Here is a 25,553-nt window from a genome sequence, read left to right as displayed (position 1 = left end):
TTACATAAATCACAAAGGCTGCTAAATGGTCTGTGTGTGTGTGCATGTGTGTGTTTAAACTATTCCAGAGAATGAGGTTCTGTGAACCCCAACTTCATCAGAGCTGCTCTGATCGTTCCAGGAAAGCTTTTTATAAAGACGCCCCATTTTGCAGAGAATGTATCAGCCTGGCTGCCAGAGGCAGGAAAGGCAACAGATATAAAATTTTATTATTTCAATGCCCCAGTAGCAGCCAGGAGGACTTAATGAAATCGCCAAGATTTACAATCTGAAACAGCTATTGCACAGACAGATATGGTTAAGGGAGCTGTGCCCTCTGACCTTTCCACCCTTTGATCCTCACACAGCAGGTGGCCTAGAGCCCCCTCCTGGGCATCTTCCCTCTCTTCCGACACTGCCGAACCTTGATGTGCAATAAGCCTGACCCTACACAGGTGACTCTCACGGTGCTTATCACCAGCAGCTGCTGCTAATGGAATGGCCCAAATCACTTGGCCTCGAGATTCCAGCTCCGAGAAGGGGGAAGACGAGTCGGCCTTGCTGTGTCCAAACGGTGCCAAAATGATGCTCAATAATTCTGCCCCAAGTCCAGGGGTTTGGCAATGCTTAACGATGCCATTACAAAAAAGCTGTCCTAGAAATGGAACGCTGTCTTCTCCAATGTATACTTTGAGTTAAGGAAAAAAAATCACCTTTTAAAAATAAATCACAAATCTCAAAAAAAAAAAAAAAAAAAAAATCAACCCTGAAGTCCCAAATGCATCTCTCAGAACTTCCCTAAAACCATGTGCAGCAAATTTATACCAATGAAAATCAAAACAATTTTTGGAAACCTAAAATTGACTGTTTTCAGTTCCATGAAATTTCATTTAAAAAGCCCCATATGCCAAAATGTCCAAATTCTCTTATTTTTAAAAATTGGGATGACTTCCAAACTCATAGCTATCTTTTTCTTCCTTTTTTTTTTCTTCTAAAGCTAGAGATGGGTAATGTGCATATGTACTTATCAAGCTTCATAATTTAACCCATTCGGTCAGTACAAAATATTTGCAATAAAATGCCAAAGAGGCAGGATATAAATTTATTACCATTGAATCATTCAAAATAATAGATGCCAAAGTTTAACAGATATTCTATTTGGTTAAAGGCATATCCAGCCCCAGCCTGTGGCATTTAGTTTTTGTCAGACACTTGGATCTATGGAGGGAAGGATTTTAGGCAGGACATAGAAACCACTCTGTGGGATACTGATAACTTCCAAACACACAAGGAGACTTTAGTGCCACTGTTGATCATACTTAGGAAAAGCCCTGAGCTACTGCTTTTATTTCTAACAAACATAATACGGTGGCCCCACTCTACCTGCAAAGGCCAGAGCTTAGGTCATTAATGTCTGAATCCAAAGGCAAAGAAAAAACTCACTCCTTGTGAAGCCTACATGGCATAGATCTTAAATATTCAACTTCAAATGCATTTTGAAATCAGCTGAGAATCAAACAATATGTAAAGAGACGTTTACAGACTCCAATTTTAGTCATACTTTTCTCTATGGGTGTTTAAGTTTAGTACAGAAAGCAGTTTAAGGAGAAATCAGTTTAGCAGGGGGAAAAAAAGGTACAGTTACTACATCCGAGTTTGACCACTTTGTATGAAATTACTGCTAAGCTATCTTCTTCAGAGACACCTACTGGAAATACTTTATTAATAACAATATCTACCATTGACTGAGGGTCGACTAACTTGCATGGAACTTCAGCCATGTTATTTCTGTCATCACTTTAAGGTAGGTGTCCCATTTCACAGATGGAGATGTTAAGGCACACACGCACAAGGGTTCCATGACTTGCCGTGTCACACGTAGATAAATGGCAGAGCTGGGATTCAAACATCAGGTTCACTGCCTGCCCCAAAAGTCCATGATCACCCATATCTTCCCCCGAAAAGCAAAAGAATACCATGCAATAATGTGTGCAGAAAAAGCCAGATTCCAGCCTGCTTACCTATTGCCATGGCCCATTTAAAGGCCTTCTGAATCAATTATTTTAGGTCATTAAGAGGAAGTTTAATTTGGTTGACAAACACCCCTACTGTGGTGACCTCACATATCAACAACAAATGTCTGCTGGTCACAAACTCGGGCCTGAGTCTGCAGAGCATGGTGTTAAACAGAACCACATGTGCCAGATTCCAAGTGGGATCTGCCTAGGCCAAGGGTACGGCTCTTCAATCATCACGAGACTGGTCTCTGAGCTCCCACCATGGCCCCGCCCCTATTCACTTCCAAGGACTTTAAGAAGTCACCAGTCCCATGTGGCTCCACTCAGTTAAAAGTGCCTTTGAGTTCATGTCAATTTAGAAAAAGTCACTCATGAAAAAACACAAAAGGAAGCTGAAAAAGAGGGCAGAGTCAAACTTAGGTGCCTTTTCACTAGTTTTAAAGAAAATTTCTCGGTTCTACACTGACATATAGTATCGATACACGTATAGTCACTTCCGTTTGTTAGGCACCTACCATGAGTCAGGTACCAATTCCCTCATTTATTCCTCATTAAAAGCTCCAATGAAGCGGGGAATGTACCCATTTTATGAGCAATGTGTCTGAGGCTCAAAGAGGTACTCTAACACGCTGCAAAATCTGCACTTTCTCACAGGGGTTACAACTAGAAACGATAGGGCTCAAGTGCCATGTACACTGGTAGACCTTCACTCAATGGCCGACGTCGTTAAGTATTTCCGACAGGCATCTATTAAGAAGATAACACAATAACCCTTTTGTACAGAGTGGTCAGTGGTCCAGCTGCGCGAGGCAGTTACAATACCCTCCCCACCTGACAAACTGGCCCCTCAGTTCAACATTGTGACTTTAACTAGACATTAACTAGGGCTAGAATTTGAATCCAGGGCCATCTAACCCTCAAGCCCAAGAGTCCTTCCCACTTTGCTACACATCCCCCACTCCCAGCGTGCTGCTCTTTTTCTTAACCTGACAGGATTTTGATTAGTTCAAGCTTCTCTTAGTAACAGTTTATAAACTAAATTTCCTTTGAAGTCAGTTTCCACATTGCTAAGCGGAACTTACATATAATGACTGGCTAAGTGATGATAGGAAAATTGGCAAACAAGAGCATCAACGATGGTTTCGCATTTTCTACTGGGATTCTCCCTCATAAATTACTCAGTTTTTCTAATCTATAACAGAGGCTTATCTCATCTCACAAGAGAACATTTCAGTCACAACAAATTAGACTGAAAACGTACTGACTGCAAGAGATACTTAAATCAGCCAGAAGTACTTGTTCCCTTTGATTACATAAATTACTACTAGAGCTTTAAATTGTTTTATATTAACTAATTCCAACATTAGGATAAGTGCCATTTAAGAATCGCATTGAGGGGCGCCTGGGCGGCTCAGTCAGTTAAGCGTCCGACTCTTGATTTCGGCTCAGGTCTTGATCTCACGGTTGTGGGATTGAGCCCCGTGTTGGGCTCGGTGCTGAGCGGGGAGCCTGCTTAAGATTCTCTCTCCCTCTCCCTCTGCCTCCACCCACCCCGTCCCGTGCTTTCTAAAATAAAGAATGTTTTAAAAAATAAAAAAAATTCAAATCCAAAAACAACCACACTCATTGTAAAAGTAGAAGCTGTTGTGAAGAGGAGAGAGCTTCCCGCGGAAACCCAGGACCTCCTTCAGGCCCCAAGGTGACCGGAGCTTCTGAACTGTCACTCTGAATGCTGTGTGTGGGACAGAGACTCACAGGTGATGATTCTGCAGGATAACAAATAGTACACTAATTCCAGCAAAGCCACACGATTGTCTAATTACTTTTTTTGTTTACATAATAAAGCAAACGCTGGCAAGTGACCTAAACTTTGCCCCTGACTCCACAAACAATCGTGTCTGATGCAGCATTTTTAAAAAGCTCTTCACATCCATGATATCACTGAATCCCCACAACTCTTTGAGATAGAGGATATAATCTTAATTTTACTGCTGAGAGAGTAAAGTCGTGGAGAGGCTAAGCACCCCAGCCCCAGGTCCAAGTGTAGCCAGAGCTCTTCTCTGGACACACATGAGATTGCCAGACACGACCTTCTGGGTCCCTTCGCCACAGTCCCCCGTGCACGGCATAGAAGCCACCCCTGAGAAGGAAAAGCTCAGGTGAAGTTGGGGGCTCTGCCCAAGACTGAGGCAGGGCCAGGCATGATCCACCCAGCCTGGTGAGACAGCACCCCGGGCAGAGGCTCCGGGTCCCCACGAACCCATCATAGCTGAGGGACTAGATGGAAATTCTTTTACCTGAGCTTCAGCTTCCCCACTTGCAAATATGGACTGCCCTTCCCGGCAGAGAGATTCTGAGCAATGCTCCAAAGAGAAAGCAAGGAAAGGACCCAGCACAGTGCTTGGTGGTGAGCAAGGGCTCAGGAGACGTCCCGATGCTGGGCCTCTCTTGCCAAAGCTCTCCCCACGAGTCCGTGACTGAAACTCCCAGGTGGAATTCTTCATGCAAATGTTACCTTCTTACAAAGCAGGAATAGGACTACTTAGCCCTAACAAATAAATCTCACATGGCATTTCCTAATTCCTGTGAGGATTCATATACAAGTCACCACTTACATCCGAATAGAACTGTTCCGAGCTTTGCATCAATCTTGGCATTAACAAGTGTGAACTACGTCTTACTACTGTTACTTGTGGAACCCTGCGAAGAAGCAAATGGCACAATAGTCAACAGGACACACTCTTCTCCACTCACTATGAAACTGTTTAAAGATAGATATATATCTATTTTTAAAAAAAGGATTAAAGACTCTATATGCTGAGGGGAAAAAATGAAAAGGAAAAACTAGTTAAAATTGTGCCTACTCATTTGACAGAAATTCAGATTCTTTGAGATGCAAAGGTGTGTGGGGGGGAGAAGGTTATTTTTCTTTTCTGTAAATAAGTAAATCCTGTTATTTTGTGTGAAAAGCCGATACTTGCACCAGGAGCCCCTCTGGCTCCCAGAGACAGGAAGGAGCTCTGCCTTGGCACCTGGGTATGGCCCCAGGGGGTGGTAGCCCAGTGCTGTGCCAGGCACCTGCTACATCTGCAAAATCAGGCGTCTTTCTAGGAGCTCCCACCAGACATCCCCAGGTAGAGGATGGTGAGAAAGAAAATGGAAGTCCGTGAGCCTGGCAGGTGCCCTCATGTACCCATCATCTGCTTCTCGAAATTACAATGGTGAGAGGTAGCTGGGGGCTGGTGAATTGGTTTCTGGGTCCCGTTCCCCCTGTTCCTACTGCCAGTCCTATCATTTAGCATACGGTCTAAATGTCTATCCTCTGGGTGCCTGGGTGGCTCGGTTGAGCGTCCAACTTCGGCTCAGGTCATGATGTTCAGGTTCGGGAGCTCCAGCCCTGCGTCAGGCTCTGTGCTGACAGCTCGGAGCCTGCTTGGGATTCTCTGTCTCCCTCTCTCACTCTCTGCCCCTCCCCTGCTCATCACACTGGCACATGCTTCCCCCCACCCCATAAACAAACATTTAATGGATTAAAAAATAAATTTATATCCTCAAACTGGGCTGTAAAAAGAATATTTAATACATAAAAAGTACTTAGAAACAGAGAGGAAAAGACAGAATCTAGTAAAAGTGGTGCTTAAACCCTCGAAGAAAGTCATCGCTACAAACACCTCCTCCTCGGCATGGTGGCAAGGGAGCCATTCGGAAGCTTGGGTTTGGGACGCCAACACATCTGAATTTTATATATATGGTTGTGGTGTGTAATTTACTTAAGAATTACCTTGATCTTTATAAATATCAATTTACTTTATTAACATGGTTAAGCAGTTTCCAAGCATTTTATATAGAAGGACTGTGTTTCTAATGGCCCAGAAGGAGAGGGCCTGACCATGTCCCTCCCCTATTTACACACTTCAATGGCTCTCCATTGCCCTATAAAGTTCAAACTCTTTAACAAGGCTTACAAGGCCCTGGATGGCCTGGTCCTTGCCTGCCTACCTCAGCTCTGCTCTCTCCCTTCGGCTCTGCGCTCCCGTCACACTCAACTGCTCCCACTTCCTGGAGAGCTCCATGGCGCTCGTTTTAAGTCTCTGCAGACGTTTCTGGTTTTCCTGGTTTCGGTTTAGGTATTCCCTTCCCGTCAGAGGACCAGCCCTCATGGCTAGTGTTGTTGTCTTCCCTACCAGACCCAAGGCCTCCAAAATTCACTGCCATTACTTTCTGTTTGCTGCATCTGCTCTAGACAAAACCCTGTGAAGGCAGGTCTTATGCGACACTCACCATTTTGTACTTAACTCCTAGTACGAGGCAGTAGCTGGTACTCAGAAGGCTCTCAAAACATCACTGTGGAAGGGGATGTGGACCGTGTGCCCAGCACAGGCCGGGCACACGTGTATGCTGGACACACAAAAGACTCATGTATTTGATCCTTACCATGATCCTAAAAGGTGGGCTATTACAGATGAAGAAAGGGAGAGACAGAGAGCCAAAGTATCTTGCCCGAAATTACTACAGCAGGAGAATGGTCAAGCAGAGGGTCAAAAGTGCATTCAAATTCTACAAAAGGACGCTCCCATCCCCGAAATAGTGTCTCTAGCACTGCAAACCAGGAGAAAATAGGGAAAGCACAAACCGACATTGCTGACACTCTCCTTCCCTAGGTAATGAAGATAATGACTCTGCTAACCTAAGAGTCTCTGAAACAGGCTTTCAAAGCCACCGACTTAACCATGTAAATGGCTTTAAGGCCACTGAGGAAATAAAAATAGCAAAGGTTGCTGATCTCTGTTGAACTCTTCATGTGCCAGGCACTGTGTGAGGCCTTCATTAAGCATCACCTCACTGGATCTCCCAACAATCCTGTATGGGAGATAGGGTCACTGTCCCAGTTTCATAGGTAAGACAACAGAGAGTAAGAGGTCAATTACCTTGTCCAAGATCGTAGAAGCAGGAAGTTTGGGGAGCTAAAATCCAGAGGCCACGCTCTAACCACTATACCTCACTGCCTCTGTGTGCAGGTGGAGCGTGATATCCAGGCTAATCTGAGCCTCTGTCTGCAATCACGTCATAGCTCTCGCCTGTTCCTTCCTCCCTCCTGACCATTCTGCCACCAGGAATGATACATACATATGATCCTCAGCCTACATCCCTCGTGTTACTCTGAGGCCTGTACACAAAGCACCGTTTGTAAAGCTTGGAAAGTCTTCATTTATCAAATGGGAGAAGCATCATCCACCAGATGTGACCTGGCACCTGCTACCAGCCATGGCACACAAGAGGGAGCCGGCAAAAACGTCTCCTGAACTGAACTGAGGTTGAGAGAATGAAAGGAAACAGGCACTATGGAATCTGGCCACGGCTCGGTAATTCCTAGCTGCCAGCTATAACAAGATCACTCTCTCCAAGAAGAAACTAGGTCCATGCCAATACCCTTGGCTATTTTGCTAACTTACCACTAGCCTCAAATTAATGTCTGCTTAAAGGAGAGAAAGAATATAAAAAGGTGGGAGGAGGGGTAAGAAGCAGGACTGACTATAAACTTGTTACTTTAGAAGGAAGGCAGACTCTTTAAGGTGACAGGCTTACAACTTAACAAACAGCAAGGGCACCCTGTTAGGGCAGGAAGACCAGAATGAGGTCTTTCCCCAAAATAACCTTTTTTCAAATGAGAACACTAGGTTATAATTTATATTTCCTTTTGTGCAACAAATTTGAGTGTCATAAAAATGGTTAAAAAGTCTTCCTATGGTAGCTTTTTCTAAACTTTTATGAACATCTGCCACATTCATTTGAAGTTTAAAAAATTCTGGCACATATGCAAAGGCATAATAAGGTGCCTATAGCTTTCAAGAAAAAATAACAAGACAGTCAAAAATAAGCCTTTTGCTGAATTGCCAGTAAGAAAACTAGTGTGCGAGAGGAGATGGGCCTTCCCAAGCTCCTTCCTTAAAGAGCTTTCCTTTGGCCCCAGGTACGAGCTCCTCCCCAAGCATTATAGCCCTTGGTTCCTGGAAGAAATCTCACGGAAGCAGTTCTCTCCCTTGAAGAGTATAATAGAACCAGATAAATCCAATCAAAAAGAATGACTAGAGCATTCCGAGTATGAGCTGAAATCCACGGGAGGAGATGAAGAGACTAAATTCCATGGTTTGGTAGTTCACAGCCACCCAACACACCCAGGAAACACGACTTTGTTGGGAAAGTGGCTTAGCTGGCCTCAAGCATGGGGCAACTACTGCTTTTGCTCTTCTTTTACTACTGATCATGCAAGAGTTCAGCATGGCAAACCCCTCTCCCCAACTTCAGTCAAACAGGTCTAAGGTTTATCTTGCCCAATGCTTCCTGAACCTTCTCACTTTAAAACCCTTCAAAGGCTGAGGAAGGAGAGTGGACTTGCACCCATTCACCTGAACACAAAACTGTCTCAGGTTTTAGCTTCAGAATACATATATTTCGCATTGCATGTTTTACTACCAGAGGTCTTTTCAAGAATTCCTTATGATCATATAAAAAGTGAAAAGTGTACTGCATCTTCAGGCAAACTGATAGTGTAGGGTTCCCTGAAACAGTGATGCCTCCTGGAGACTCTGTGTTCCGGATTCCAGTTTTCCAAGCATGCGCTCAGTCCTTCTCTTCAGAAAGTAGCTGCTTGGCATCCTGCTAGGTGCTGAGGCCACCACATGAATGAAGCACAGTCTTTGTTCTCAAAGAACTCATACTTCTAGGGATGACAGAGAGGACAGAGCAGCAGACAGCTGTCATCCAGGACAAGAGGTATAGTAAGTAGAAGATGACAACTGAGAACTTCTGGGAAGAGCCGGAAAAGGGCAGGCTTAGCTGGGGGAGAGGGGGTGTTGAGGAAGGATGTGGGTGTGCTTATGGATCAGGGAGAGCACAGACCAGCAAGGGACAGTGAGGGACAGCAATGGAGACAGCAGAATGTGGGGGAGGGCAGAAAGAGACTGGAATGCAGGCCACGGAGGTACAGTGACGAAGGCAGGCCACAGGAGGCACTCCGCCACGTGTCAGGACTTTGGTCTAAGTTTCATGTCCATCTTTATCCCTCCACAGCCTACAAAATGTTTGGAACACAGAGGCCTTCATTTTGCTTATCAAATGAATGAATAAGGCTTCAGAGCAATCCAAAAAAGCAAAGAAAAAGGTCAATGAAGGCAGTGAGGAAGGAACAGGGGGAGAGATACGTGAAAGACTTGGTGATTATTTCAAGAGAAAGAATGAAGAAGAGAGGAGAACTCGGCCATGCTTGGTGTGTCCTGCTCTGGTTCTGGTAACTCTGTGGGCAATGGTGCCACTCACGGAGACCCGGAACACGGGAAGGTCGTGTGTGTGTGTGTGTGTGTGTGTGTGTGTACTCATAATGCATTGTCTCAGGGAACTGGGTCTGAGACACCTGTAGTACATTAGGTGACAATCCATCAGCACTTGAAACTTTGCATGTGAAGTTCCGAGAAAGACGCCAGTGTTAGACTCAGAGCTGAGAGTCACGGATACCACCTTGGTAGCTGAAGCCAAAGCCTTACAAGAGATGACTAGAGGGCATGTGGAGAAGAAAAGTAAGCTGGGACTAGAAACGTGGACAACGCTGAAGGTAAAGAGACATGAAAAGGAGTCTGAAAAAGCGTGTGGGGAAACAGCCTGGAAGGCAGGAGGAGGGGCAGGAAAGAGCTGTGGACTCTGATAGACCAAATGGTCTTTAGATTTGTGTTTCAAACTCTGCAGCGATTGGCAGGAAAGGTCGGTTAGAAAAGTATTCACTTTCAATTTTTCACACAGGAGCCTTGAATATACCCCTAAACTTGACAAACAAAGGTAAAACACAGAAGAAATCTCTTCAATCTGATCTAAATACACCATCCGAGATCGTCCATAAACTGTGTACTGTATGTGCTCAGGGCTGGGTGATGACAAGGAGGAACTGTTAACAGAATGCAGGAGCCACATGGCCGTCCTGTCAAATTAGAAATTTGAGCAGATTTCTGTGGTCTATTTTGATCAAGATTCTCAATGTCAAACAAACAGGTTTTTCGATAACCAACTTGTTTCATTTTCGTAAGCACAATAGCGCAGTGTGCAACAGTTAGTGGAGAAGCAGGTGGTCCTCGTCGACGTGAAATGAAGGCAACAGAAGAAGAGAAGTAGCACTTCCTTTAAGACATGCTAAGCATCATCACAGACGGACAGGGCTCTAGATTTTCCCTCTGGGAGCTTATCTCCTGTGCAAAACAGGCAAGCCCCCCACCTCCCACCCTGTTTTGCTCTAGTACAAATTTAAGCTCTCTCTCGAGGAGGGAAAAGCTTAAGGTTCATGTGTACAAACCAATGGCATGTACAAAAGCGCACAAAAGCCCTTTAAAAGAACTGCTATCTAATTGGTACAGCCATGCAGAAAGCAATCTGGCACCAGATTCCTAGCTTTGACCAAGCATTTCTACTTTGGGGGGTTCTGTGCTAAAGAAATAAGTCAGGACGCGGAGAAAGCCTTATGCATAAAGATGTTCCCTGAAATGCTATTTACAATAGGGAAAAATGATAAACAACCTAAGTGTCCCACAGTAATAGGAAAATGGTTAGGTTGTGGTATATCCAAACAGTGGGCTGACAGGCAACAAATTAAAAAGTATTCTTGTTGAGAGTGGATTAAAAACATGTAGAAATCTCCATGCCATAATATTAAGTGAAAGAGACATAAAATTATAAATATATGTAAAACATATATATCAGTTATGCATATTTATACAAAATATATATTCACAGAATACAGACGAGGAGGAAGAATAATAAAATGCTAATAGTATGTTGAGTCTGGAATAATGGTATTGTGGATACCTTTTAACTTTCTTCTTTATACGTCTACCTACTTTTTTACACCACGTTTTCGACAATAAAAATCTAGTACCGTTAGAGTCATTTGTAATTGACATCATTTTGAAGAGCAAACAATTTCCCTTCCCTCGTTCAAACCCTTGAAGAACCCTTTCCTCCTGCCTCTTTGAACCTCACTCCCTCACCCGTGGAAATTGCCAATCTCCAAGCAAAGCGGGGAAAACACTGGAAAACGGAGCCCAGCGGAAAGGGTCTCCACGGACTGCTCAGCTCTGTGCACCTGGGAGGGGGCTGGGCATGAGGTGTTGGTTTGACACGCTCCCGTGTGCCGAGCTGTGAATCCTGAGGCCGTGTCTTTTCCACTGCCACGTAGCAAAACAAAGCCGCGAGGAGAGAGATCTGGGGAGGAAAGGTGCCAACTTACCTCCATTAAACTTAAATGGATTCCTATGAGGTAGGGCATGGGAGCACTGTGAAGAGAAACAGAGACACACAGCTGCTTTAATGTCTGTTGCTTCTGACAGAAAATTACAGATGGTTCACTATTTGGAGAAAAACTGTTTTAATAAACGTATGCACAGTTACATTTCCTTTCACAACAAAAATCCTAATGTGACATTTTGTTCCCAAGCCTAGAAACTTCAGAAGAATTTCGAAACCTGGGCGGCATTAGAGGCAGCATGGGTGGTGGGAAGAGCATGGACCTTGGCATTAATCTCTAAGGAGCAGCTATGTGACCACACAGCCTCAGTTGCCTTATCTTTAAAATGGGATACTGGGATCAAACCGGCAGCTTGCGATCAGAATGAGAGAACATATGTGCCGAGCGATTAGTATAGTTCCTGGCACAAACGGACACTAGTATCGCCACAATTACCACAGAAAAAGCAGTTAACAAGGTTGAACGGAAGGCAGTTAACAAGGTTGAACGGAAGGTTTCAAAGGAGACTGATTTTTTTTTTTTAATTTGCTGTTTCCTTCTGACATCAAGAGATGTGATCTAACTGTCCATTCTGACTGGCTTAAGTACAGGGGACAGTTCGAGCAAGCCTCCCCTCCCCGACTGCACACACACCACCCAGTGACGCTACAATTCACAAAACCCTTCCAACTGCTTCATTCACAGGGCAATGGTTCCCTAAGCCATCAAATGAGCAGAAGATGAGAACCCAACTCCAAAGCTCTTAAAACCTGGGCATTATGGACTGATTTCCTTTTGTTTCAGGAGTGTGTGCGTGCGTGTGTATGTGCACACGCATGCGCATGCTCGCACACATTATAACTTATGATGCTACTTACCAATAATAAATGTGCTAGGCATTATGTGAGGAACTGTAGATCCATCTTTCCTAATCCACACCAACAAGGCCATCAGGCAGATATTATCCCCAGTTTACAGAGGAGAGAATACCCCCGAGAGCTGAAATCACTTGTCTAATGCCACAAAACACAGGGAGCATCAAAACTGGGGTGGCTCTGAAGTTCCTTCTAGGCCACGCTGACTTCATCATACTGAACCTAAAATCCCTGGGCCCACCTCCCATGCATGTATTTCCTGGGGAGGGCAGTCAGGAAGTAGGAGGAACAGAGTGTGAGTGGCACCTTTTCCATTTGTCTCTCCAGTATGTGACACACACTCTGTGAAAGGTCAAGAGTATTCTTGGGCCTAGAGGAAAGGCACCTGGCTCAGACCAAGGTGACCATGCACCTTTCCTCTGGGGCAGCCAGGAGAGTGGATGTGCATCTACAAGCATGGCTTTGGGGGAACCAGAGTGGGTAAGAAATGAGAAAGGAGAGGGGTGCTTCCACTTGAATACTAAAGAGTTTAGGCTTTATCCTGTAAGCAATGGATAGGGAATGAAGGTTTTTAAACATCAGATGTGCATTTTTAAATTGCTCAAACATTTAAAAATAAGAGAGGGCACAATTCCCTCATTACCATTCAACAAATAAAATTCTTCAAGAAAAATCCTTCCCCAGAATATAAAATGTCCTCCTCACTACAGATCTCAGCAGTGATATATCTTGGGAGCCTGTAAAACAGACTTGAATATTAGCAGCACAGTTTGGGAACTATTCTTCTAGAAGACTTTTGTATTTGATAATAGCCAAAGAAAGAATTATACACACAACTGCACTGAAAGTGGAGTTGTCTTTTCTTTGCTTTCTTCTTCTTCCTCTCTCCTTTTGAAAAAAAAAAAAAAAAAAAAGGTATCTGCTGTGCACATTCAGCTTCTCTTCGCTTCTAGGGGCAAGGAAATGCCCTGTGATATTTTTTCCCCTTAAACTGTAAACCATTAGTTTAGCTGCCGGCTACACAAATGCTCGAGCTTCCCAGTGTGCCGGGCTAGGCTGTTCAAGCTTTTCCCAGTGTACACTGAAATGAATGTGTTTCTAATTAAGTAGCTTCAGGAACACGACAGCTTCAATGTCAAAAATACAAAGTCTGAACCCTGGCAGGAAGTCTTAAGACTGCAAATGTCTCATCTAGTGGAACCTTGCCTAATGTAATGAAAGGAAGCAGGAAGAGTGCAGAATTCCAGAAAAATGGCCACTTATTAATTTGTCCGGCGGCACAGCCTAACGCACAGAAGGGAGGAGAAACCACAGTCCGTAATATTTAACCAAATCTGATCGACTTTTCCAGCTCCTGCATTGAATCATGCAATTGACAAATGACACGGGGGTTTTAATTAGAATTTCAGAAACGAAATTTCAGCCGATGAGTTAATGTACAGAAAAAGACCATCCAAACGACTGTGAGGAAAAGGTGGAAGTAAATATGGTGCAAGTCTCTGCACAACTCAAGGCTCTTACCTTAAAAAGAAACGCTTTCTAGAATTTTAAATACATAGGTTTTAATGCCATGCCCTTTTGTCCTGAAAAGCAGTGATATTTTGAAAGAGAGAAACAGCAATCTTGCAAAAGTGACTACAGATGCAAAAAGGGACAAAGTGAGACTCACCCTTCAGGTATCATTGGTAGGCACTTTTTCTTAAGCACAATAATTTTCCAAGGAGTAATTACAGCCTATCATAGAAGTGCAATTTCTTAGCCAAGTATTGTTAGGGTTACAACAGCTCTGTATTTAGAAAATATTGAAAGCACATTTACTCTGAAATCACAGCAGCCCCAGCTTTTGTATAAATGCAAATTTAGACAAATACCTTTTACACTGTCATCATTTGCTTACAAAGCCTCAAATACGTCTCTGAATTGACTGTATTTTTGCTAGGCAAAGATACTAATTACAAATTCTAAGTGGGAGGAGGAAAAATGGAAAGAAAAAAAAAAAAAGAAAGAAATCCAGAGTCTCTTTAACATCTCAATGTAGCAAATATGTAACTGGGTAATTCTAGATGGGTCCTGAAAGTTTCTATTCTCCATAAACCTCTACAGTTACCGTAACTACTGACTAGTTTTCTTTGGAAACTTTGCTTTGGCTTTTTATGGTAAGGAGAAATTTAGGGGTAAGGGGATCACATCACCTGAATGCTAGTTTTGTTTTCACATTTTTCTCACCCAACACTGACCCTCAAAAATGAACATATTTCTATCTTTGAAATTACAGAGTGCATATAATGTTATTGTTTTCTCAGTTGCCACACTAATGTTTTTCATGTTAGACTACAATCTTTGTGATTGAAGACTGTGTAATATTCCACCAAGTATGAATGTGCCATCATTTACTGCCCCCTATTTCCAGAGTTACATGAAGTTGCTTCCAACTTTTCACTGTAAGTAACATGATGAAAAAGAACCACCTGGTGTGCATGAATTCCCAATCATGGAATCACTAAATTAAAGGGCAGGGCTGTTTTCTTACATCTTTTGTTATGTTTTGGCAATGTGTTTTCTAAAAGGGCAGGACTGGGGCATCTAGGTGGCTGAGGTCATGATCTCGTGGTTTATGAGTTTGAGTTCAGATTCTGTGTTTTCCTTTCTCTCTGCCCCTCACCCACTCAAGTTTGGTGTCTGTCTGTCTGTTTCTCTCAAAGATAAATAAACATTAAAAAGGAAAAAAAAAATTTTAATAATAAGCAAGTAAATACATAAACGGGTAGGATCTGTCCTGGTGGGAATGTTTCAGGGCTACTGTAACGATCAGAGATAACTCACGAAGTGCCAGGCACGGGAGTAGCACCTAGTAGTCTCAGTAACCTCTCACGTCTAGATGAGTTCTCTTCGAGTCCCTGACATGGCTGGTCCCACTGGACCCATTCTCTGAGCGTCCAAAGAGTGGTTTCCTATTCCTGGTTCTGAAGGGTATCTAGCAAAGCCCTGGTGAGGACAGTCATGACTCCACGACGAGTGTGAGGTACTTGATATACATCATGTCGATACACGGGGTTCTGACTCCAAGCACACCCTCTTGTCGCCATCTATTTACTGAGTTCAGTAGGTTGCTTAACACTTTTGTAGGAAGGCAACCTTTACTTGGTTTTATAGAGCCACCAAGAATGCAAAAAATCACAACTAAACTAGAATTCGTTACTTTCTTACCACTTAGAATGACAAACTTTCAAAACCACTTAACCCTCTTGAGCACACATTAAAAGGCAAATACAGCAAAACAAATTTGTTTAAACGACTCTTAAAAAACTCCTTCATATTTGGTGTTCGACCATTCTGTATCATTTTGTGATTCAGTCATCAATGTCTCTGTATTTGCAAGGGTATCTGGGTAACAAGACATAATCAAACTTCATCTAGAATCTATCTTCCTTTATTAGGTCCCCAAAAGAACTTGTCTGTTGCTTCTCAAGAACACAGCAATGCAAACATCTGTTTAACTAACAGCAAATGAATACCATGCTTCTCTGCTGTTGGTGCCTTTCAGCATTCAGTGACTTTATATTTTAATGGAGATTCTAAGTGCGATTTTGAAGCCACTTTAAATGGCATTTGGACACAACACGTGCAGAACCAATAATGCACATAATTAAAGCGGTGATAATATTAACAGCTATGACCAAGTTCATACAGAGGCAGGCCATGACAACTGTGTCACAACTGCCCTATGGCTGACAGTAACTGTGGGATGCATTATACGTCTCTGAATAGCAGAATAGGGTATGTCTCCATTAGGCCTTTGTTCTCTGGGAATCACTGCACTATCTGACTTCATCAGTTACATTCTGGAAGAATAAAACCTATTCTTTCTTCCTTCTTACCTGCAAAGGAAAGCTGGTGTCAAGGCAGTGACAATGTAATGACCTTTACCTGAGAGGTATTTTTAATTTGAATCCTACTAAGGGGAAAAGGAACTAATATTTATCGAGCTACTATAACCCAGCTGCTTTTAGGCATTATTTACACATAATTCCCAAGACAATTCTGCAAGGCAGCGCTATTATCCACATTTTCAGTCTGGGGAACAGGCTCAGAAAGGTGAAGTAACTTGTCCAAGGTCACACAGCTAGTAAATAGTGAATCCACAGTTCATACCTGGTGCTGTTGGATGGCTGTGCCCAGGCTGTCTCCCGGGACACACTTGGTACTTAAGCCAAAAGAAGTGCCAATGTACCAAGGGGGGCACTCACCCAATCCTCCTATGAACTCAGGCCTGTGACGCGAAGAGATTTCTTACAGGCGAGTTCTACGCAGGGGCCCGTTCCTGCCCGCACGGCTACACACAGCTACGGCTCCCACAGACTCGGGAATGGTTTTGCAGCCCCTTTCATGATTACTGCACTTCCACAATTTGTTTAATTCCCTTCCCCAGACAACTAGAGTCCTCTTAATTATGTTCCCCTGAGGTGAGTGGCTACTAATTGGAAGAGTGAGGTTTAATAAAAGAAGGTTGGCTGCTCAGAGACACAAAACAAAGCTTCCCAGGACGGGGGGGCGGGCAGGAGGACCTGAGGAGGGGTAGGGGTGCCCCCACCCCCAGGTGAGGGACACCTCTTCTTTGACCTCAGGAAGGAATTAGCTACTAGTCCCTGGGGCTGGGAGGCCAGGGCGGGGTTGGGAATAGAAGGTCCACTGCTTTGCTTTGCTTTTCCCCATAAAAGTGCAAAGTCAGCATGTGGTTCGCATGCAGTGGGGTCCACTGGACTTCTCGGAGGCACATATCTCCTTAATCACATCCCGGACAGACCGGCAAAGGGGAGCCCAGAAGTCTTTCGTCAGTTCACTACTTTCAAAGGAAAGGCAAACTCTGAAAGAAGTCTTATTCATTTGAGCTTTTCTTTCCTTTTTGGAGAAGAAACAAAAGCGTAAATAACAGCTTGCCAAATGGTTTCGAATTCTGGTCTGAAATAACGGGGCCTGGCATGGGTGGGCAGGTTAAAGGACAAGAGGTGGGAAAAGGAGCTCGAACGAAGACCTCACAGCACATCTTGGCAGAGAGGGCATATAATCGTCGTCCGGTCTAAGAGCGACAAGATGGGCAGCGTCCAGGCCAGTATAAGGGCCAGTGTGCACAACCCCCGTTGTGCAGCCCCCGTTTACCGCACATCCGTCAAGAGCCAGCATCAGGCTAGGGGCTCACCAGGCATTTTCTCAGTGGTGCCTCACAGCAACAGTGTGAGGCAGGTACCACTCCTACCGCCACCATAAAGGTGAAGACGTGAAGGTCATGCAGGTCACACAGCTGGAAGAGACCAGAACCCAAGTCTGTTCTGCTGAGACAGACAAGCTGTTTCCCAGAAGCCCAGCCTTTGCATGGCCAATGGAAGGAGGTGGAGAAGGAGATTAGGTCTCCCGTAATCTGCTTTCTGAGGGCCCGCCGGCAGCCATACCAAGTCTCGGCGGCCATGTCACATCATGTCCCATCAACCCCACTCCCACCTCCCCTCACAAGAGGAATCCTCTTATTCCCCATCTGTCTCTGAGCCCTGAGTCATTCACTGTTCCCAGGGCCTCAAGCCCCCTTCAGGTCCTCCCGAACCTGTGAACCCATCGAGCACCACTTCTCAGAGAACCCCAGTGGTTGCAAACACCTCCCTATTTAGAGTTTGTGTGGGTTGCCCATTTGGCATAAAGCGCAGGTTAATTTGCACGGCTATTCTAGACTGTCAGCCACAGGAGAACCCCACTGTTTCCTGTTTCCCGGAGCCTACCCTGTGCAGAGGATGGAAGAAAGGCTCAGCGGAGCACCTCTGTGCTGCTTGCACACCAAATCCCAAGGGCTGTACAGGAGGCTTTCGCTACCTTATCTCATTTAATCCCCAAAGAATCCAATTTATACCATCCATTTTACAGATTAAAAAAAGGATTCTCAGAAACCTGCCCGTAGTCACAGTTAATGGTGATTCTAGCTCAAACCCCTATACTTCAAAGTCTCTTCTACGACTCCTGCTAAATATGAACTTCCCTTAACCATTATGCTAACTTAAGAAAAATAAGTAATTTGACAACTGTAATTGAAAAATAAAGCAGCAAGTAGATACTTCACGGTCAGAATAAAACCGTTTGCCTTGCTACCTTAAATGAATCGATACTTTTTTTTCATTCCAAAGAAGCTTTAAAGCAGGTTAATACGGCAACAAAAGCAGGAAGGGAAACAGGGGCAAAGGGAAAAATTGCAAGCTGGGGTGAGGTTTTGCACACTGGCTGGGAGGGCCACAAATTTGGCTGTGACACTGAGCTGCTGACACCCAACCAGGGAAACAGGATCGTAACAAAACCAGCCGCTCAGGAGCTTGAATTTTAAAAAGACAACTGGGGACAGAAAAGAGAAAACATCTTATGGTACATTTATTATGTGCTCAGGTCTCTCATATGCTGGTCAGTCAACCAACAACTATTACTAGGTGTCAGGCATCGCGTTGGGCTGGGGACAGAGGAGAGACAGAACAGCTCTGGTCCCTGCCTATCTGGAACTTACAGTTAAAGCATATTAGAGTATGTGTATAAATTGCTCTAAGGAAACACACAAGGTGCGGATCTCACTGCTTCATGGCGGCAAGTCTTGAAAGGCTGATCTCCATAATTTACGGAGGAATCTACAGCTCAAACAGGTTAAGTGACTCGACAAAGGTCACAGCTGGTAAGAGGTAGAAAATACAGCTTGAAAAGTAGAAGGGGCACAAATGCCATGAGTTAATCAAGGTTCTCTTAGGGGAAAAGGTATCTAACTTCGCGCCTGGTTTCCACTCTGCCCTCCCTGATTTATGAGCCATAGTCCAGGATGAGGACCCGTGAGAGGACAAGAGCAATCCCACACTGGGAGATGTGGCGCAGACTGCCAGCTTTCACATGTGCTTTGGGAGCCAGCACACAGGGCTCACAACCATGGGGGGGGCTGGGTGTGCATGGTGCCGGGCTCTAGAGATGGTTTGCTAATGCGACACATGTCTATCACTGCAGCTGATGTGTGAAAGGGGGGAGAGAGGACAGTGCCCTTCTGAGTGTGGCTTCCTGGGGTAACCCTGGGGCTTGGGGGAGATGGCTTTCAGAGCCCTAAGCCCCCAGAACCCAACCCTAACGAATACATGAGCTGCAAAGGTAATGCCTGGATGAAAACCTCGAAAGGTCAACATCAAAGCCTCAAGTGGTCCGCCCTTTTGTGCCTCCTCAGTCTACCGGAAGGAGACATACTTGGAAAACATCAGGAAGGGCTCCATGGCTGAGACCGATGCAGCAGGAGACGTTAATCACAGAACAAAGGTCAGGAGACAGGGCTCTCTAATGCCCCAGAGAGTTCAACGAGAACCATAACAGCCAGGGCCAGATGCAAAGGGAAATCTCAAGTTGTGGTCCACCAGCAGCCTGTGAGACTCTCACAGAAATGCAGGAATGAATGAGTGAGGCATGAAAGAAATGAGGAGAGAGAGACAGAGAGCAAAAGAAGTTTATGGATAAATCAAAAGAAAGGAATCCCCTTCTCGTTGACGTAAAATTTCAAAATGCAATTGATAACAAGTTGGGGAATTTTTTTTGTTTTTTCCAGGACTAAGATATGTCACACAGCAAGATGCACAGCATCCAATTACTTCTTAGTCTGGACTCTCAGTCTTTCAAATATTTAAGGGCGACCACAAATCCACTTTGGTTGAGAGATTATGCTGAGCCTATCACTGGGTTGGTGGCCCCACGTATTCTCCCTTGTCCCCAAAATGGAGAGAGGTGGGGGCACCTGTCCCCAAGGTCCCGCCATGAGGTAACGTCCTCCACTGCTGAGGCATGATGGCACTACCTGGTCTGTGGCCCCTCCTCTACTGGTGACCAGGAACATGTCTGGAATCTTTCTGCTGTCGAGACCACTATGCTGTGCCACCGAAGCTCCACAGTTTTCTAAGTACTGGGTCCAAGACAGGCTCCAGGTCAGGGAGGAGTGGGGCTGAAATACAGAATGTGTCTCAAGAAGTGGAAAGTCAGGCCAAGGCTTGGTCGTATAAGCAGAGGTCGGGGCCAGCTATGGTCCATGGAGGCTCATCCGAAACTGGGGAAGGGAAGCAGGATGAGCAGACTGGTTCGTTGCTCCGATGGAGATGCAGCGGCAGAGATGGAGGGTTGCAGGGTGGGTAAGCTGCCGTCAGGACAGCTGCCCCCTGGGAGGGTGGGTGAGCGGACAACCACCGCCCCAGGGAAAGGCCATTCCTGTGTAAAGGGGCACGAGGTCTTCTCTAACTTTGCTGCATCCCTCACGTCTGTACACAGGGGCACCTTGGAGGGGCCAAGTGAAGGGTCGGATGCCAACCACCTACATGGACTGCTCATTTTCACAGAACATTTGCTTTCTGCTGGGTATGCTTTTGGAAGGTTAAAAAAATATGTATTTTAAAATAAGGATGCATTACCTTACTAACAATAAAGAATGTACTAAATTTCTAATGGATCCAGGTCATGATCCATTGATCACTGAGCTCAGGTCATGCTCTCACGGTTCGTGAGTTTGAGCCCCGCGTCGGGCTCTATGCTGACAGCTCAGAGCCTAGAGCCTGCTTTGGAGTCTGTCTCCCTCTCTCTCACTCTTTCTCTGCCCTTTCCCTGCTGTGCTCTCTCAAAAGTAAACATTAAAAAACATAAAAAAATCAAATGGATCTGGAAATAGTAGTGATGGCTGCACAGCCTTGTGACTATACAAAAAAAACCCCACTGAATTTTGCACTTTTCAAAAGAGTAATTTTTGCAGTATATGAATTACATTTTAATTTAAAAAATCAAATGGAGGACTTGAACCTATAGAACCCACAGGATCGGCACAGCTTCCTACAGAATCTACAGCATCGATAATACACAGAGCCCAGTCTCTTCTCTCTGCCATTTTTCCACCAGGAAGACACGTTACTTATAAATTGTCCAAAATTTCCTCTAAAGGCTCTCGGCATTCTCAGTCTTGGGTGCTGCTGAAGGAAATGCACGTGCATCTTGACGTAGGGCTCTGATGGCCGACAGTAAACAAAATTTCAGGTTGCCAGGCTTTTCACAAAGAACCATAATTTTAGCTAAACTCCGGTGGGTGAGGAAACGGAGGCTCGGAGAGGTTATGTGATTTCACTCGAAGACATGTATTCAGTGGGACCAGAGCCAGGATTTGGACCCAAAACTTAACTTGTCTACCACTCAGATCTCTGTTCAAACCTCAGGGGTCAAGTTTAGTCAAGTCTTACTAAGACGTTTATCTGGAAATCTATAATTTCCTTTTGTTCAACCAACACACACGGTTCACTTCCCAGCCCATCGGGCACACCACAGACGCCACTTCCCTGCTTCTTCTGTCTGGAACTGAAATCCTGGCGTTTACCCCGTCGTCCTGCTCCCAGAGGAGCTCCTGGTGTGGTGTTCCACCCTGTCCTGGTCCCTTGCTGCTTCTTAGCTTAAAAAAAAAAAAAATCTGTTCTCTCATTTGCCCAGAGACCAGAGTTCTTTTGTGAAGGATTGTTTTCTCCTTCACATACCTTCCTATGCCTCATGCCAGGGTTGTAGTAAACACTCCTAACTACTTGCTGCACAATAGAAATGACAGTCTTTGTTCATGTATTGGAATTAAATCTTCTTTAAATTTTTTTTTAATATTATTTTTGAGAGAGCGAGACAGAGCACAAGTGGGGGGAGAGGCAAAGAGAGGGGGAGGACGCAGAATCTGAAGCAGGTTCCATGCCCTGAGCTGTCAGCACAGAGCCCCACATGGGGCTCGAACTCATGGACCACGAGATTGTGACCTAAGCAGAAGTCAGACGCCTAACCGAGCCACCTAGGTGCCCCTGGAATTCAATCTTTAACAAAACCTACATATCCCAGAGTTTGGTATATATAGGAGAATTTTAGCCACACCTGTCTACCTAATCTACTCCCATTCTACCTGGGGGTTGTGTATTTCAACTGGATTTTGTTGGGCCATTTATATACATTCCCATGAATAGAACTATAACTATGTATAGCACACATAGGATATACGTAGTTATTAATAACAAAAATAGTACCTACTACTTATGGGACACCTGCTTTGTGTCCGTAGTAATTATTATTAATTGTTTGACAGAAGAGAAAGTAGGCTCCGAGAGGTTCAGGGACCTCAAAGCTAGTAAATGGGGAGGCCAGAACAAAGCCAAGCTTTTCTGTATCCACCACACGACACTTTACTGATTTTTATTTTTGTCACAAAGAATATCAACAATCCCACTGCCTTTAGCATCAGTTTATTCCCCATGAAAAATCTCATGGAATCAGTGAAGATAGAGAGATTCGACTGGACCCAGCTCTGGTCATCCTGAAGTCACTTCATAGCTGTGTCCAGACCGATGCCCTCCATCCACATGGACTGAGCACCCAGCGATCAGGCACATTCCAGACTGCTAAAAACTCTAGATGGAATCCATAAGCAGCATGCGGGGATTGATTCAGCACATGACAGACAGCGTGGATAAAGGATCTAGAACTGGTAGCTACCACAGAGAATTTGAGCATGCCCACGTCAAGTGGAAGAATGGCTTCCAGAATTCTCTAGAAATGTCAGGAAATATAATGCATTTTACTAAGACAAATGCAAAATTCAAACCTTAATCGTACACATAGGATATAACTTTGTGGTTCAATCGTGTCCTCAGAGGGTATTAGGAGTTAGCTACTAACTTGCCTCTTGAGCTGGCTGGCCCTCGGGGGACAACATGAACTTGCCCTGATTTGCTCTAGAAATATTTTGTCACAAAGGTGGGTTAACAAGCGTCCAGAATAACCCAAATACACAATTCAATTTGGGAACTGACTGTAGTCCTTATTTAGGACTTACTTAGTCCTTATTTATTCTTCTGGAAGAATAAGGCAGAAAAAGGAATTTACATGAGAAATACCACGTGGTTTCTACCGGGACCTTTTATTAGCAACATTTAATTAGCATAGTGCCCAGTACATAGTAAGGGCTCTATAAACGTTTTCTGAATGAAAAACATAAGTCTGTAATTAGCAAGTCATCAAGAAGCCTACCTGAAAAACTTTTTCACAGAATCTTGGTGATGGGTGTAACTTACTCTCTAATAAAATTTTGGAGGATATTAGTAAGGAAAGCTTTAATATGAGATGGCCTTACATTTCAAGTGCAAGCTCTACCATTTCTTAGCTGTGTGACAGTGGTTTAAGTCACCAAATATCTCTGAGGTTCAATTTCCTAATCCATACAATGGAGCTTGTAATATTTACTTTATGGCCTGATTTTGAAGATTTGCAGTAATGTTTATAAAGAGTTTGACACACACTACTCAAGAGATGAGTGATTATTATAATGAAAGGAAATGTAGATTCTCATCAGCAAGTTGGTCCTTCTGTCCCAGAAACGGGCAGGCTCTCCCAACACTGGCCAAGGTCAGGGCTGCCATCAGCCAAGGCAGGGGAACATTCTCATTTTCACTTTCAAAGTCAAGAAAATGGTACAGATCTAAAGTAGAAAGGAACGAGCAGCACATGTTTTTAAATATTCATAAGGGCTGGAAATGTCTTACTCCTTTCGTTTTCTCTGCCATCTGCTTTTGTTTCTTTTCTTTTCATTCTTATGCCACAGCTGCAAATGAAAACAACCATACAATAACTCAAGTTAAATAAAAAAAAAAAAATCAAAATAAAAACAATCTGAGGGGTAGAAAGAAAAGATGAATTATAAAGTTTTCCCCTGAGCTCACAAAGCAGCAGAAGCAAGAATGTTTGATGTGAGTTAAACCTTCTGGAAACCAAAATCCATGTACCATGTTTATAATAACCACGGTAAGAACAACCATCGTTTACTAAGTGGCCAGTGTACCACTTGATGACCAACATCTCTAATCCCTAAAGCCATTCTTCAAAGTAGGTAAATTAAACCCACTTTGCAGAAAAAGCAGTTGCAGATCATAGAGAGAAAATAGGTTTTTAATGGTGATACAGCTAATAAGAGATGAAATTGAGATTTGAACCCAGGTCTGTCCGAATACAAAGCCCCAGCATTTTCTCTACCACCCTCTTCAAAAATGAGAAGGGAGTTGAGAAATTTAATTTGGGAAATATTTAGGGCAGACCATTTGTACTAAACTGATTTATTCAGATAATTAAAATCTGTGATTATACCTCTAATTAAAGTTAGCTCAGATAATTGGTTGCTGTATTTGTGAATGTGCAATTAGAGTCTTCCACATAATTGCGGGGATTTCAGCGTCATACTTCCCTCGCATTCACTGCATCCCGGAGCTTTGGTCCACGGGCCTCTCTCCTACACAAGGCCGCATTAGAGCTCTTGGGGGCTCTGGGCCCAAGCACCGTGACTTGTGATACCAACAGCAGGATCTGGACTCAGCCTCATTTAACATGTCTTTGTCCAGAAGTCAATGAACACCTCATCTTCAAGTGCAATGTAAAAAGCTCTTACAGCCTACACTGTTGTCCTGAAAACCCCGAGCAGCATGTACCTGAAGAAAAACTGGCAGCAGTGGTCCTCATGTGTTAATTACACTTTCGAAGTCTATTATGCATAGAAAGGGCACCTGCTGGCAGTGAAAATGACTAGAATCTGCCCTTCCTGTGCAGTGAGTAAATTGAGAGTTCATTTCTACAGGAGATAATAGTTTTCAGATTCCATTTCGTGTATCCCCTGCATGGGGACGTACTTAACATTTAAATCATCTGCAGAGGAACAAAACTCCTTCAAATTTACATGTTTCAAGCTCCTAGTACTTTACTTAAAATGCTAGTTATCCCTGCTGGCTCTTACCACCAAGGATTAAACTCAACAGTGGTGAAAGTCACTGAGCACAATAGAATAAAGTTATTAGCATTGACTCAAATTTCAGGACATTTGTAGTTTCTGACCAAAGCAGTTGGTAGCAGGCTGAAGGTGATCAAATCGAGCCTTGAATGGAGGATGTATTTTTTCTCTTGGGGTCTTTTATTTCATCATTCTTACATCTTGGAGTTAATAAACAGATGCCAATCCCCACTGGCCTGTAATCATCCTCTGGCCAAATGTCAAAAAAAAGTTCTCTCGTGAAAACAAGAGACGAGGAGGAGACTGCAATCACATACGCAGAAACCTCCAAGAAGGAGCCTAATCAAAAAACCCACTCAGGCTCTGAAAGATACCAGTCTTCACTTTGGTTTTCTGGAGCGCAAGTTTGGGGTGACGAGGGCTTAATGGTCTTCATTGTTGAGTGTTCCCTCTGAAGGAAGACTTGCCAGTGTCACCGCGCTCGGTCAGGCTGCTGACACAGCTTATGAGAGGGCTGGCGTTAGAGAGGAAGTTGGAAAGAGGACCTCGGATCACCTTCCACAGGAAAGGGCAAAACAGCCGATAAATCCTTTAAG

General features: G+C 44.1%; 1 protein-coding gene across 10 annotated transcripts in view; it reads right to left on the bottom strand.

The window, feature by feature from the left end:
* The window catches only part of DENND1A (DENN domain containing 1A), a 500,247-nt gene that overhangs the window by 186,288 nt on the left and 288,406 nt on the right, over positions 1–25,553 (bottom strand). For all 10 annotated transcript variants that reach the window (XM_039239000.1, XM_039238996.1, XM_039239002.1 and 7 more), the window contains one exon: positions 11,266–11,311. In XM_039239000.1, the coding sequence (XP_039094931.1) occupies positions 11,266–11,311 (46 nt within the window). The remainder of the gene's footprint in view (positions 1–11,265; positions 11,312–25,553) is intronic.

Source organism: Hyaena hyaena, unplaced genomic scaffold (assembly GCF_003009895.1).
Source record: "Hyaena hyaena isolate Hyena2069 unplaced genomic scaffold, ASM300989v1 scaffold_151, whole genome shotgun sequence".
NCBI classification, from domain to species: domain Eukaryota; kingdom Metazoa; phylum Chordata; class Mammalia; order Carnivora; family Hyaenidae; genus Hyaena; species Hyaena hyaena.
Note: the sequence above shows the minus strand (reverse complement) of the source record. Positions and strands in the feature narration are given on the sequence as shown.